At 46.2% G+C, this 14975-nt stretch overlaps 2 protein-coding genes across 2 annotated transcripts; both read right to left on the bottom strand.

Annotated features, from left to right (window-relative positions):
• Positions 1–3270: 3270 nt before the first annotated feature.
• bsdc1 (BSD domain containing 1) lies at positions 3271–9509 on the bottom strand. Its single transcript, XM_027007092.2, has 11 exons — positions 9459–9509; positions 8817–8874; positions 8526–8642; positions 8255–8422; positions 7126–7180; positions 6711–6826; positions 6451–6519; positions 5802–5883; positions 5211–5678; positions 4739–4842; positions 3271–4444 (listed from the first exon to the last, which is right to left on the bottom strand). Exons 1-11 carry the CDS (start codon positions 9467–9469, stop codon positions 4412–4414), a joined length of 1281 nt encoding a protein of 426 aa, XP_026862893.1. The 5' UTR covers positions 9470–9509; the 3' UTR covers positions 3271–4411.
• A 3695-nt stretch (positions 9510–13204) lies between these two features.
• olig4 (oligodendrocyte transcription factor 4) lies at positions 13205–14461 on the bottom strand. Its single transcript, XM_027007095.2, has one exon. It carries the CDS (start codon positions 14296–14298, stop codon positions 13498–13500), a length of 801 nt encoding a protein of 266 aa, XP_026862896.2. The 5' UTR covers positions 14299–14461; the 3' UTR covers positions 13205–13497.
• Positions 14462–14975: the final 514 nt, after the last annotated feature.

Genomic DNA, 14975 nt, shown 5'->3' on the forward strand with positions numbered 1-14975 from the left:
GCACGAACGCGGGCCATCACGGCGCTAAGTCCGGAGCTCTCTCCAGGCTTAACCCCACACCCACCCCCCTCCCCACTCTATGCTTTTGTGACCGAGCCACGTCCATCTACAAGCTCCGTGCCGGGTGAGACTGGACATAGTGAAAACAGCTATGTGGGAGAGAGAGCGAGTGAACAACAAAGCAATGGAGAGACTGGAGAGGAGGAATAGAGAGCAATGGGAAATGGAGAGAAAATATGAAAGCGAGAGAGAGAGGGGAGAGAAAGAAAGAAAGAAAAAGAGAAAGAAAGAAAGAGATTCCTCAAATGGCAAGATTACACGAATTGTATAGAAAAAAGAAAATATTAGCTGGATGAAGAAATATATCAAGTCTCCTCTGCAGCATTTAGGCTTGTGGGGACGGACTTGGACCACATACCAGGGAAGATCTTTCCCTCCAAGTTGCTCCCCAACTGACCTGAAAAAAAAGAGAAAACAACTCCCTCAAGTTACGCTTTAGGCTAACAGTGACTTGAAAGTCTAACCGAGACAACTGCACTCAGGGAAAAACTGCTGCTAGCTAGGACCACAAAGTCCCATGTCAGGGAACGCCTGGAACGCCACCGATGCCGAGCTTCTGCTGCCATGAGGATTCCATTGTTCTGCTCCAACAAACTCGAAGCAAAGTTGAATCCCAGAGATGCCAGCTTCACAGCCTCTAAAACTGAGCCTTGGCGCAAGCGTTTCCCCTTCAATTCATCGATGCCAGCCACACAAAAACCCTAACAGCTACTGCCAAGCAAGGCTATGCCAAGACACCAATATTACTATATTACCACAAGCACCAGTTGCAAGTCTAAAATGTCAATTATTATAAGGTCACCCTTCCCAGTTGCACTGTACAAATTTACAGTTCTGTCACCCATTCAGAAGCTGCTAAGAGAATCATATCCATTAAGGACCGTACTGACATTGCCAAAATGATCATGGCTTTTACTGGTGATAATCCTGTGGATTAGTAATATGATGTATTATACCCACAGGCTGGGAATGGAGTCCCAAAGGCAGTAACAGAGTCTATGCGCTGTGTGAGTTTGTGCGTTGTCGGGTTTGGCACAAGTCCCAGTGTCTGAATTTCTCATTGAATATGCCAGCAGATGCTGTGCAAAAATCATTTTGCTGTTCACAAAACGCTTAGATACTTTGACTCAGATACTTGACTTTAGCCTAGTGTATACGCACCATGAGCTCAAACACTTACAGCCATACCTGTTCATTAAAAGTAAGGCAAAATGTCTAATGGGAAAAATATTGAAGTTAGTTAGGTTCATCTGAATCTAGGGTAAAGGTCAAATCATTGTGTATGTGTGTATTGTGCTCTGTTAATATCTGTATAGGGTCTACAGGGGCCCTTCTGTCAAACATACGCCCCGCCCACTTAAAGCCCTCTGTGTCCTTAATAAGGGGAGGTTTCCGGCCATAGACGAATCACACAGAGAAAACGAATGAGCTCGGACAGGAGCCCAAGAAGTCTGGAGTCCCACTCGAGTGTGTGTGAACAGGACAGTGGGTGAGCAGCACAAAGGCCTCTGCTGGATGCACACTGGTGAAGTGTTTCAAACACTGGGCTGAATGGCTCACCGCACTACGAGGGCACGGCGAGGAGACGTTATTAAGAGTGGGATTAGTTTTAATTGGCTCTCGGTCACCACGGTGACCACGCCCTTCCTCTTGCCCCGCCCCCGCTTAACGTTTTCGTGCCTACACGCACCTGTTTTTCTGGGGTTGCTGACAGCCTCACAGTTAACGTGGTCTCTTTGGTGAGGGAGCTGGTTCTGTGGGTTAAGACTAAAATAATACAGACCAATTCCTCTAAATAAGCAGAAATGTACTCCATTTTCATGTTCATATCTGTGGTATACCGAACTAGTTAATGACTCTTCTGGAACCAAATCAACAACTTCGCACAAGCAAGGTAGCCCCATGCTTTCTGTGCATGTTCGGGAAGCGTGCAAATCCCTGTGACAACGTGACTACGCCAAATGTCAGGAAGGGTAAATGGACATCGAATTTGTAGAATTTACATGGTTATGTATGTATGTATGTATGTATGTGTGTGTGTGTTTGTGAGAAAGAACGTTAACGCAGGTGTTAACTCTGACCTACATTAACCACAGACTTCGTCGATGAACCCCATAACATTCTTGTCGCATCTGTCTTTACGATATACATCCACAGCAGAATAGTACATCTCGAACTGTACTTCACAATCTCTACAATTTCCAAACAAATAAAACCAGAAAGAACCTTTCATAGCATACTACACTACGAACACCAGGCTTCCATTTAGACACAATGGACACCCATCACTAACGACTTCCCCCGTTGCGCAGGTTGTAGACTGCGTGACCAGACTGCCCCCGTGCGTTTGACATGGGTAATTACTTTAAGTCGCGCATGTTTGCAGCTGGCAACGAGGGGTGTGCAGTAGCCTAGGTTGTGTCAAACACCCGAGCTTGTTTACAATGCATAAGCCTAACGGTTCTCACTGTTTTTGTTTTGTGCCTTAAAATAATCTAGCCTCATTAAAATCAGATGCAAAAGACTCCGTGTACCGTTTCACTTTTTTTTTTTTTTTTTACACTATATATGAAAAGAGTGTGAGCGTGGCCTTTCAGTCCGTCATATGACTGCGCTTGTAACCCGAATGACGGACACTTCATAATGAGAATAATGTTGATTAACGGGACTTTTTTTTTGAGGCGGGGTTTTTCCACTCGTTTCTTCGTCCGTGCTCATATGTTTGGCAAAACAACAGCTTCGAAAATGAAACGATTAGCTGTTTTAGGTTAAACTCATTAGAAAACGGAAACTTTCCCCACAGTTCTATTTTTTTTTTTTATAGCCTAACCAAAATGCATTCTGTAACCCAGGGTTGAAACCATAGTTAATACACGAACGGCGTATTACAACCATCGTATGTCACAAAACACCGTTCTGCATCATAATGGGATTACTGACCTCTAATCCACCACACGTCCTTGGCATCGTCAGAACGTGTGGATAGACTTACAGGTAAACTACGATGCACGGAGGGAAAGAATATGGACAAATTAAAAGAAATCTGAAATCTACTACTGCGAAAGTACCTGAATACATTCTGGTTGTCCATGCTGATAAAGCTAAATAACCTCCCAATTACACTTCAACAGCTCATCTTGCTTCACAGACACAGCATGAACCACATCAAGGCATCTTAACTCTGCACAGAACAGAAACGAAATATCTTCATTGCTGGAAATCTTGTTAAATTTACATGAAAAAAACTGCACACACTTTTTATTCAGGAGCTGCTTTTTAAAACTTCAGTTATCCTGTGATATGACTTTCAACTGTTACGCACATATGACTGTGCAGGCACTCATGTTGGACCCATCTGAAGTGCGTGGAGAAATGCTGAGATTTTCCCAATTGCACTTTACAGACCCTATAAAATCACCCGACACACGGACTCTCCCCCAACCTACAAACAGGAAAAAAATAAATAAAAGGGCGAGAGAGAAAAAAAAAAAACGCACGAATAGGTAGGGACTGCCTGTGTTTAGTCAAATATCAACTTTTTTTTAGATGTGTGACAAAATACATTTTTCCCCCATTCCACATAACATTGAACAAAGCCATGAAGCACACGTGGTCATGTTCTGACCCAAAATAAAATCACAACAGTCCTTGTTGAAAAGGCAAAGTGCCCCCCATGTTGAATGCTAATATCACTTGCATAAGATTAAACATGTTAGTACTTTGTAGACTAAATAGGAAAAAGAACAAAAAAAAAAGACCACGCCAAATGTAAGTACACAGAATGAGAAACAAATTACATGTACTTTATGTAAAGGATTAAGGATTTCTAATCCTAGAAGAATAACAAGCAGCACAAACGATGGCTAACGTGAAGCCCCAGAAGGTAATGATTGTGTTCTTCCCACTCCGACTGCAAAAGTAGAACAATTTACACAGTCTAATCTTAGATGGTATCGCCCGACCACTTCGCAGTTGATGCCACCTCCATCGCGATTCTTAGGCAAGTTCCCCTGCCTTGAACCAAATCCTGTCCCCAATCAGCTTTAAGCATCCATAGCTATCGGCTATACGTGACCTTCCCCCAAGACAGCTTAAGTACTACCTCAGTGAAATGCATTACACAAACACAGCTGCTTGGGGGTCATCTTTAATGCGCTCAGCTCGCAACTAAATTTCATTGGCCGGGAGTCATCCAATCAGCAGAGCCGGTGGCCATTCTTCCCTCCCGACCGCCTGAATGAGATGGTGTGGGCATGGACTAAGGGTTGAGAGAGCACGGTTAAAGCATGGTTCGGTCGGGAACGGCAGAGTTGCACATCGGCATTGGTTTGGAAATCGCCGCTTCACCTCTTCAGTCCCAGTTCTCCCAGTCCTCATTGTCAAACTACAAAAGACACGAGACTAGTGTTAAAAACACAAACCCCTCATCTTTTAGAGAGTAGTGCGATTCACGCTAACGCATTTTCTTTTCTACAGATTTGCTTTAACCCTCCTCCAAGTCGAGCATGCATGCTATATTTTGTGAGTAAGCACAACTTAATAATAGCTTCATCCTCTCCTAAAACCTTTTCTTCAACTTCCTTGAGCTCGCAGCTCTGAAATAAGCCGTGCTGTCCTTCAAAGTTAGCTGCGTTCTATTTATCGTGTTGATATCTGGGGAGGTGGGGCAGGGCTGTACCTCTCCGGTAGCGTCTGCTTTGGACAAAGCCAGCTGGACCTCTTCTTCCGTCATATCTAGATCGAAGTCCTTCTCCCAGTCCTCGCTCACGTCTGTACTTGAGCCTGTGGCCACATACACCGGCGTAACAAACACGACGAACACAACACAACACCAAGACTAGCTCCACTAGCACTAAGGCCTGATGGTAGCATTAAAGCTGCGATACAAACGATCATGCCCGGTGGTCTGATGTTTTTATGCTGCGCTCGAGCCACCTTTGATTGGTTTTATTCCGATACATAATCTCTCACTAATTCATTGGATCAGTGATGATTCTTACTTCACTCCCCTTTCCAGCAGACTGACATCAGTTTATTGACATCAGGTATAAATGCAGGTTTAAAGCCTAAATTCTGTGGGTGTCCCTTTGTGAGTGCCCCTCATGGTCCCGTGCCCTACGATCATGCGCCGTTCCCATGTACATCCTCACCTTTCTTGCCGTTGTTAGAGGGTGTGGACTTGCCGCTGTCAGAGTTGAGCTCGAACACTCTGAGGTCCTGCGGTCCCTCTTCCCTGGTGGAGCCGTTCTCGGCAGCCGCTGGCTCCTTGATCCCCCCTAGAGAGGAGCACACCTCCAGGGATGCCCGTTTCTCCTCCACGCTCCCTAGCCGGGCCTCCGACACCTTCAAGGTGACCTCGTTGGTGGGCGAGAGGCCGGGCTGTCCACCGGTAGCTGGCTCCGGAGCGGAACGTTCCGGATGGTTATCGAGCTGAGTTGGGAGGCTGATGCTGTCACTGCTGATTGAGGGGGTGACATCGGACAGGGCATCCCTAGGGGCAAATGCTGGCTGAGAAGGGCTCAAAGGGGTGGTCGCTATAGTTACAGCAGGAGGTTGGGATTCCTGAGGGGGTGGAGTGAAGTCCAAGCGAGATGTTGATGTGGCCCCAAGAAACTCATCTGGACAAAATAGAATAGTGGATAGTTTCCCCATTAAGTGGACAAGAAGGGCAAACACACACCCATAAAGTTCAGCCCTGTAGTTTGTTAGTTTTTTGGGGGGTGGTATGATGAAGGGCATACCTTCCTCCTCCTCCCAACCCAGACTTTCTGAATGAGTGGTCTGCTCTGCTCTCTGCTTCAGTGCCACTCGTCTGGCCTCCTCCTGTGGTCACACACAGACACGTTTCATAATCGAACTCATCACACAGAAGAAGAAAAAAAAAGCCACAACAGTGCCACAGGCATGACGAGCCTCACTAATATTTGGTCCACCCTTAGCCACCTTAACTAAACCAAAGTAGGTAGTTTCTAAAAACCACGAATTTTGTGGAAAATGTGATAAACACAGAAAGGAATCAAAGCCTGAGCTTTGTTAACGTTATCTTTTGTACAGGGCAACGCAGTTTGGGATTTTAGTGTCAAATGCCTGGTGGAACAGCACCACCAGATGGCACTAAACACACCAACTGTCTTTCAATGCTTAAATCAACAATCAGCTGATGCAACAACCAATTAACTAACAATTTGTCCTATCCAGAAAGTACCACGTAATTGTCAAGACACAGCACTGTGCATGCCCATGTGGGGTGTGAGAGACAAAGCTCAAGGGAGTGGACGAGAGAGCGGGAGAGAGAGAACGAGCGAGCGCAAAAGTGACAGAGTGGGAGACTCAGTACTACTGTGCTACTTCACTGCTTGGGTGCAGTGTTGGGTGTCAAACAGCCTGTACCTGGTCCAACTGAAACACTTTGTAAAAGTAGCGCTGCCAGAACTCCGAGTGAGCCACAGCCGCTGGCACCTAAGAGGAAAATGACAACACACCAATAAAAATTTTTTTTTTAAAAGAACACCACTTCAATATCTCCGCTCCCTCCGTAGATTGTGTGCGTCTCAGGGCTGTACCAAACTAAGATTTAGGAATTATTCCAAATGGTTGAGAATCATACTATTTTTGAACACAAAGAAGCAGGAAGGAGAAGTGGACCGTACCATTTTTGTGTAGAGGGCCCTGATGGAGGGGCTGTTGACCAGCAGCTCTGAGACTTCCGTCTTCCTCTCCTCCAGACTGAAGCTGGCGAGCCAAGCATCAAACTGTTCCGGAGGGCCTGACCACACAAACTCTGGCCTCATCTCCATAACCCGCACAAAGTAATATACTGCCATGGGACACTTAAAGAAGCCCTATGCGGTTGCCCATAGCCTCATACAGCATACAAATCAACCTGAAATCATACACTTTGGCTTGTGAAACTAATTCATACTTCACTTAAATGACCGACTGAAAACTTTTAAAACTGGCTGAGATTTTAATGATTAGCACTTAACCAAATGGATCAGGAGGCACAAGAGAGAACATGGAAAAGAAACAGAAATAAAAACCGAAGAACAAAGACGGAGATCATACCATCGGGTTCGTTGCAGTAGGTGGCAGGGTCCGCCTGTAGACTATAGAGCCGCGCCTAGGGAACAGAGGCCTCATATCACTCAAAGGTACATACGTGTACTCAAATCACTCAAATTTCTCAAAGGTTAATCTGTTTACTCTGTCAGACTGCACTAATAAAAGCCAGAGTTTACCCATGTCTTGAAATAATTTAACTTGTACTTTTTATTATATTAAATAGCTTTATTTATAAGTCAAGGCAACAAAGTTCTTTAAAACAAAATATTATACAAGACACACTAAAGTACTGTTCAGACAGATTTCATTTTCTGGACATATGTCCTGAAAGAAATTTCATGGCAATGCCTCTAATGTTTATGACTGATTGTAATTTGTACTGAGATACCATGTCAGACTTGGGAGTAGTGGCTACTAGATGTAATACAGTTACAAATATAAATAAATAAATATATTAAAAAAAATTTAAAAAAAAAAATTACAAATCCACATGTAATATATAGCTTTCTCTGCTCACCACAAAACAATATTGCTACATGAAACATTAATTCACATTAATAAACATTTCCCGTCTACTACTATCATGAACCAACACACATCATCTATTCAAAATGTTAATATTTAATAATACTGCTTATAGTAACAATTTGGGTTTTAATATCAACAGGCTACATACAGGTACTAAAATGTACCTAAAGCTACCAGAAGTGTCGCACCTAGTTGTCACAAGTAACTGCCAAAATGTAACAGAAGTAACTGCTTCCTTGTGTACTAAACTAACCCGGGGTTAGTTGTATGGGACGTTTTATAGAAGGTAAAATGTGCTGGAATCTTTAGGGCAGTGCACAGTCTGTAAAAATCACCAACATGGCATACCCGGACAGGACTAAAATCAGTGAAGAATGGGGGGGAACATTTACATTACCCCACATGCTGACTGAAAACTAATCTATCCATATAGGGATTATGACTACTTAAAACACACTACATGTGATTGCCACTCTCAAAATGTAAAGCATAAAAGGTAGCTGTAAGAAGTTTCCATAAAAGGTAGGTGTAAGCAGATTTGAACTGGACTGTGTATGTGCGCTCTGCTGACATTAGCAAGGATGAAGTGAGAGGCGAGACTGACCTTGGTGCTGTCGTACACCTCAGTGGTGCCAGCCGGCGTGGCCACTAGTGTGATTACATCACAGTCGATGGTCTTGTCGGGCGGTGGGGCAAGTGTGTCTGTGATCACGCCCAGGATATTAGAGAGACCCTTCTTCACCTTCTCCGAGGCTTCTGACGAGCCTTCCACCTGGACGCCGATAGGTCAGACTTTGTCAGCGTGTCAGACAAAAGGCGATTTATCATACACTAGAGAGAAACCGGTGCACCACACATGACGACAGGAACCTTACCGCCAGTTTGCTCCTGACAGCATTCGCCGTGGCAACAATGGAACAAGCAGTGTCATGCTGGACCACGTTGGAGAACTCTGTTAAATCACGCTTGAGGAACCCATAGGCCTCAGCAGACTGCACGGACAGGAAGCAGCAGACAATGTGGCCGTGTCAAACAACAGACGTAGCTGTCAAATGGACGTATAAAAAATTCGTGTCTAGTCTGACCAAGTTAGCAATCCTTTCGGTAGCCCCAGTAAAAAGCGACTGCCGTCGGGGGAGAGCTTTAATCCAGAATAAAGCCCTTACCTTGTCTTTCACGGCCTGGAAGCTCTGCTGAAGCCAGCCTCCCCACCAGGCTCCTTCCCTGTGGCCGTCAGACACGGTCACACGCATCAGGCCCCGAGCCCGTGTCACAAGATCAACGTTAAAACCGTTACAAAGTGACATTGCATGCATGTTATTGGCATAAAAGTCACGGATGAGCAGGCGAAGGCTTTCAGGCGACGTACACAGCAGGCTAACCTAGCTGGCTAATGTCTCCTGGACTAGCTAAACTAGCTAGCGCAGGCTAACAAAAACACTGCGAAATGTAATGGCTGGTTAGGATACGATAACAATTTTTTTTGTTCGTTTTGGAGGGAAAAAAACGTTCATTCACAAAATCTAACTCCATAAACTGCTGGTTGGTACTGCGTGTGTCCGGTATTAGCTAGACAAACGCTGCGTTATTTTTGTAAACAAACACACTCAGGCTTCCTGGTAGCGATTCGTAAATTAGCTAAGATAAGGTAATAAAAACAGTCGCATGCCACGCTACTGCTAATCTCAATCCGCTCTCCCCGGCTCCATCTGGGTATGCTGTTTTAGCAACGTCTCAGCAAACTCTAGACGAGCATTTCAGATGTTTATTTGTATTACAAAACAATTATTTCGCGACACAAAACTCACCCTTCCGCCATCTTCAATGCATGACATCACCAGTCCTGCCTGAACCCTGACCCTGAAGGCAGAGACACTGACGCATTAAAAACAACTTAATAAGCAACTATCACAGGCACCATTTACTGGGACTTACACACACACTTATATACACAAACAAAATCTACATACATTTAAAAAAAAAAGAAAAAGACAGTTGCATTTACAAGTAAATCGATATCAATTTATATAACACAATACGGTGCCTGACGAGGATCAAACGTTTCGGACGAACGCGATATAAGAAATGTTGCCCGATTGGGAATTAACTCCGCCAAGTATATTTTGCACATCAAAATGACAGTTGCACATCAAAATGACCTAGTCCCATTTATGAGACTATTGTAAACTATTGTTGAGACTATTGTCCTTGATTTAAGTCATTTAATATAATAAACATTCAATGTAGCAGCTGTATTAAAAGGAGATATTATGAAGATAGATAGATAGATAGATAGATAGATAGATAGATAGATAGATAGATAGATAGATAGATAGATAGATAGATAGATAGATAGATAGATAGATACTGAAAAAAGTTACAGCAACTGTAGGACCTTCAAAGTGGCTGTGGCTATTCATTGGTCTTAGTTATTTTATGCAGCGTCTGTAAAAACAGAGGCAAGCACACAGGCAGTCTCTAGCTGAGCCAGACCTCATGGGAGAAGCTTACACCCTTCACCCTGTTACACACAATCAGGTAATGAATTTGCCCATAATGGAACTGACAAGAGGAGTTTATCACATCATTAGAATTCGGCCTGGTCCATATGCATGAATCCTTCATGTGCTTCAGCTCCCCCCCACCCACCTGAGCCTCTAGCCCTCCCGTTCCCTGATGGAAATGTGCACATATGTGTGTGGGTGTCATATGTATACGCAATGAAGAGGTGTGTTATTCTCTCTCTCTCTCTCTCTCTCTCTCTCTCTCTCTCTCTCTCTCTCTGTCTCTGTGTGTGTGTGTGTGTGTGTGTGTGTGTATGCTTGTGTCGGGCCTGTCTCAGTTGTTTCTGCCTCATCAGTATGCTGTGCGTGTCTTGAGAGAGAGAGAGAGAGAGAGAGAGAGAGAGAGAGGATGCATCATTTGGTATGGTAAGGGGTCAGCCTGCCATTTACATGAGGTCTCCCCCTTTTTAATTGAAGTCTCCCCAAATCCAGACGCTGCACAATATGTGCATTTGTTACCCAATATGTTGATCCCGCCCTCCAATTCCACTAATTGGATCCTTCAGTTCCCTAATTAACTCAGTCAATCCAAGCCTTAGGGCCGCAGACGGCTACATTTGTTTCCTCATTGATTAGAGAACCCTTTAACTAAACACTATTCATTCTATTAGAGATTACTGAGCATTGCTAACAGTCTAAAATAGGCTCCACATACAAGCAGTTAAGTTTTGATACATGATCAAATATAGAGTAGCATATCTTAATACCTAAATCTCTTGATTTTGTTGTTGAGAAAGTAAAATTTGAAAAATTCCCATCTACAAGTTTGCTACCTTTTCAGTGTTTTTGCATGAGCTTTGCTTCGCTTGTCGAGGCTTGTTTGTTGGGAGTTCTGAAAATTTTGAGCTTTCAGTACTCTCTTCCACCCCAGTGTCTACGAAACATGCAGACAAGCTGCTGGAACATGCGTGTGCATGTGCGTGACGCATGCACATGTCTCCCATGCTCTGGGTCGCCCCACTCAGTCGTAGTCTTGTTCCCCACTGCTCACTCTCCACGGGCCCTTACCATCTGCCCCCGATCAGGAAACACCAGCTTTGCACAAGTCAATGTGTCTAATTATCCCCCCACAGCAAGCTGGCCGGCAGCTCCGGCTAATCCCTGCAATGTGTTTGGCTTCCCATTCCCACCTGTGTCCGGGACCTGGGGGTCCCAGGACCAGGGGTGGGGAGGAGGGTGGGGGTGCCAGGGGGACCAGGCGTCCCACTGTGGGGGCTCCTTCTCCAGGCAGGCTGGCAGCTGCTTCCCCCCGCTGGGACGTGCTCCAGCTGACGGACTGGCAGCAGTGACAGGAGCTCTTAGCGATGTCAATGGGCCCATAAATAAGGAGGTAACCGCTTTTGTGCCAGACTTGAGTGTCAGGGCCCTCCGCGGGCTGACTGAGGCTTGTTACCATGATGAAATGCAGAGAAAAGCGGGAGAGAAAGACAGAAGGGATGGGGTCTGGGCTGTTTGGAGGGGGGGACCCGCTCTTTGTCCTGAGAGCGAGTGGCATTGTCTAAGGCTACTGAAAGAGGGAGAAGAAAGGGGGAAGAAGAAACATCTCTTCATTCCTCCTCTGATCTCACCTTTAGCAGGCCCAGAGTCCTACCAGGAGCAGCATGTATTTTTCACGCCAGATTTAGCTCCTGAGCAACGCGCGGCACTTGTGCGCGCGCGAGCGTGTGTGTTTAAAAAGGAGCAGCGCAAATGAAGATCTCCAGCAGTAATATTCTCATAATATTGCTTACGCACACAGCACTGGTTCCTAACCATGGGTTTATCAAAAACGTCTGATAAATCACAAATGTTGATAAGTCATCCCATCATTAATGAACTGTATATGGTCAGAGACCTTCTACCTCGCAGGGCTTGAAGCCCCATTCTTCTCTTATTTATACCATAACTGAAAACTAGTTGAATTTACACCCGACGAACCTCCACATTCTCATTGCACCAAATGCATGTGTGCAGATGCCAGGGATCTCTCCGTAATTAATGACACTCGCCGAGGGCTGAATGCAAGCGCAGCTTCATCGGACGTTGACAAATCCTCCCGCGGGCGCATGAAAGGCGGCTGTCCGCGAGCCCCCCGCGTTAGCCCCGCGAGCCCCCCGCGTCGGAAGAACAATAGCGGCGCGTCGCCCTGGCGTCAGCCCCTGGGCCCCTCTCTCCCCCGCGCCATCGGCAGGGGAGTCAGGGTGGACGTGCGACCCATGGGCCCTGGGATCTGGATGGTCCCCTCTCCCTGTTGCATCGACTAGTCTTTATGTGGCTGGTTACAGCTTGGCTAGCAAGTATGTGGCATCTATCAGCCTTGGTGCCAGTCTTTTAGCATATGCTCTGGGAACAAATGTAGTGTGGACAATATTGCTATAATGCCTCTGTAAAGGCTTGGTACATATGGAGTATGTGCGTGCCACACGCGTGCGCGCACGCACACGCACACACACACACACACACACACACACACACACACACACACACACACACACACACACACACACACACACACACACACAGATCTAGTTAGCAGCTGCCACCCCTGACAGCTCTTTAGCATTTCAGACTTTCAGGTCTTTGTAGTTCTACTTGAAAGGCTTGTTATAGTGGTTTAATGTTTATAATTGTGTAGGTTGTGTCTTATTGTAGTAGTTAACAGTAGTTAACAGCTATGTGCACTTATGTACTTTAACACACACAAACCTCATTTACAATATTCGTTGTGGTCTCATGCAGTCTAATGTAATCTGATCATGCAGTGTTTATTTTATTCAGACTAGCGCGAGGGCTGTGTGTGGTGTGGCGGAGTCCTGGAGCACTTTACTGGCTCTTACTGACTTAGCCTGCATGCTGTATATGACAATGGTCTTTAGGACAGATAAGGCATTTTTGGTATAAGCACTGCAATTTGGAATGCTGGCAAAACATGAAAGAAAGAGGAAATATGATACTTTAACAATAATAAACCTTTAATTTAAGAAATCAGGCAACTGTACAAAAATCAGCTGTGCAAAAATTTCTATTCACATTTAGCTTGGTTCCAGATACAGCATTGATAGAACTGGTAGCAATCACGATGTATCCCGTGACAATGCAAAATGCCTGAGCAATATGCAATAATTCATGAACATAAAAAAAGCACATTGACCAGAACATTATGTACAGATTATTTACATGCATACAGAACACCCAGGACTCCTTGCTGCTCAATTATTTCCACTTTTTTTTTGTTTTTTTGCCTAAACGTCCATCGTCAGATTCGGGCCTTCTCCATATACTTGAGTCCTGGACCTCGCTTGGCTCACTTGCCCATGGGAAGGCTGTGTAGGCTGGCTGTGGAGGTGGGGAGAGGCTGGCAGAGGGCACAGGGGCACGGCATGCCGGGGAAGTGGCGGTAGGAGGCGGACAGAGGCAGCGGTTCCTTGAGCAGGCTGGGCAGGGGCGTGGCGTGGAAGCCCAGGTAACCAGCGGAGGGCGGAGAGTGGGGCGTCTGTGCGCCGCCCTGCTGGAGGGGGGAGGTGCTCGCGGCCGCCGCGCTGGCCGCCAGGGGATGCAGGGACTGGGCCAGTGGCAGCAGGGGTAGCTGTGGCAGCTGGGGAGGAGAGGCGGCGGTCCGGGTCAGGACGGGCCGTGCTGGGCGGCTCTGGGCGGCGCCGGCGCCGTACACCTCGCCCACCAGCTTCTTCATCTCCTCCAGTGAGCTGGAGAGCATGAGGATGTAGTTGCGGGCCAGCAGGAGGGTGGAGATCTTGGAGAGTTTGCGCACGGACGGTCCTTGGGCGTAGGGCATGACCTCGCGCAGGCCGTCCATGGCCTGGTTCAGGTCGTGCATGCGCTTGCGCTCACGGCTGTTCACCCGCAGACGCAGCTCTTGCAGGTCGTCCTTGGAGAGCTCGGCCCGGTTCCGGCTCTTCCCCCCAGACCCGGCTCCTTGTGGGCCCTCCTCGGTCCCTTCTGGCCTATCCCGGTCTGGTCGCAGGGCCGCCTCCTCTCCACGGTACGCCCGGAGCACTTTGCTGGAGAAGAAAGCACCCACGGCAGAGTCCACGGCCAGGTCTGGTGAGGAAGAACGGCTGCAGGTGGAGCCAGTGTCCGAATCCATCTCGGCTGATCAGAACCAAATCGACAACCAAACCCTCTTTTGCTGAACGTGACGTCGGAATATCCTGGCTGCGGAGAACTAAAGAAATTTCTCCCCCCACAAAAAAGTAAAAGAAGAACGATGTATTATAAGAATATACCTCTTAAAATCAGCAGTCAGAGGCTTGCGTTTGTCGATCGCTTTGCTACAGCAGCTCGTGGACACACTTGTCTCTTGACTGTGAGAGTGTGTGGGTGTAAGGGCCATGTGCTGTGGTACTGACTGAACCCCGCTGGACTGGCTTTTATAGGCTTCTCCCCCACAAAGACACAATAAGATGCATAATGTGACCATAGACCTGGAGCCAATAACAGAGGGGACACACTTTCACCCACCCCAAGCACCCCCACTTCACCACTACACCCCCCCCCCCCAAACACAAAACACACACACACACACATTAACTACACCATTTTATATTCACACATATGTGGAAAGTTTATATGCACACATAGAATGTCCATTAGGGACTCAACTCAACAGAGTTCACAAATATGTGTAAAAAGGGGTTTATAGGGCAGTTAGCTATAGTAAATAGTTAAACAGTTTATGTTCCAATTACCTTTATTTGAGTAACAGTATTAACAAGACCAATGAAAATGTATAATTTAAGGCCATTATATTAAGGATATGAAACA

Source organism: Electrophorus electricus, chromosome 11, assembly GCF_013358815.1.
Source record: "Electrophorus electricus isolate fEleEle1 chromosome 11, fEleEle1.pri, whole genome shotgun sequence".
NCBI classification, from domain to species: domain Eukaryota; kingdom Metazoa; phylum Chordata; class Actinopteri; order Gymnotiformes; family Gymnotidae; genus Electrophorus; species Electrophorus electricus.

Bases quoted from the DNA above. Each gene is read 5' to 3' on its own strand.
- bsdc1 (XM_027007092.2), bottom strand. The intron at 5,884-6,450 runs GTACAGGCTGTT...GTGTGACCACAG, and splicing joins AAGTGTTTCAGTTGGACCAG to GAGGAGGCCAGACGAGTGGC. The intron at 4,445-4,738 runs GTACAGCCCTGC...TGTCTTTTGTAG, and splicing joins AAGCAGACGCTACCGGAGAG to TTTGACAATGAGGACTGGGA.
- olig4 (XM_027007095.2), bottom strand. From the start codon at position 14,298: ATGGATTCGGACACTGGCTCCACCTGCAGCCGTTCTTCCTCACCAGAC.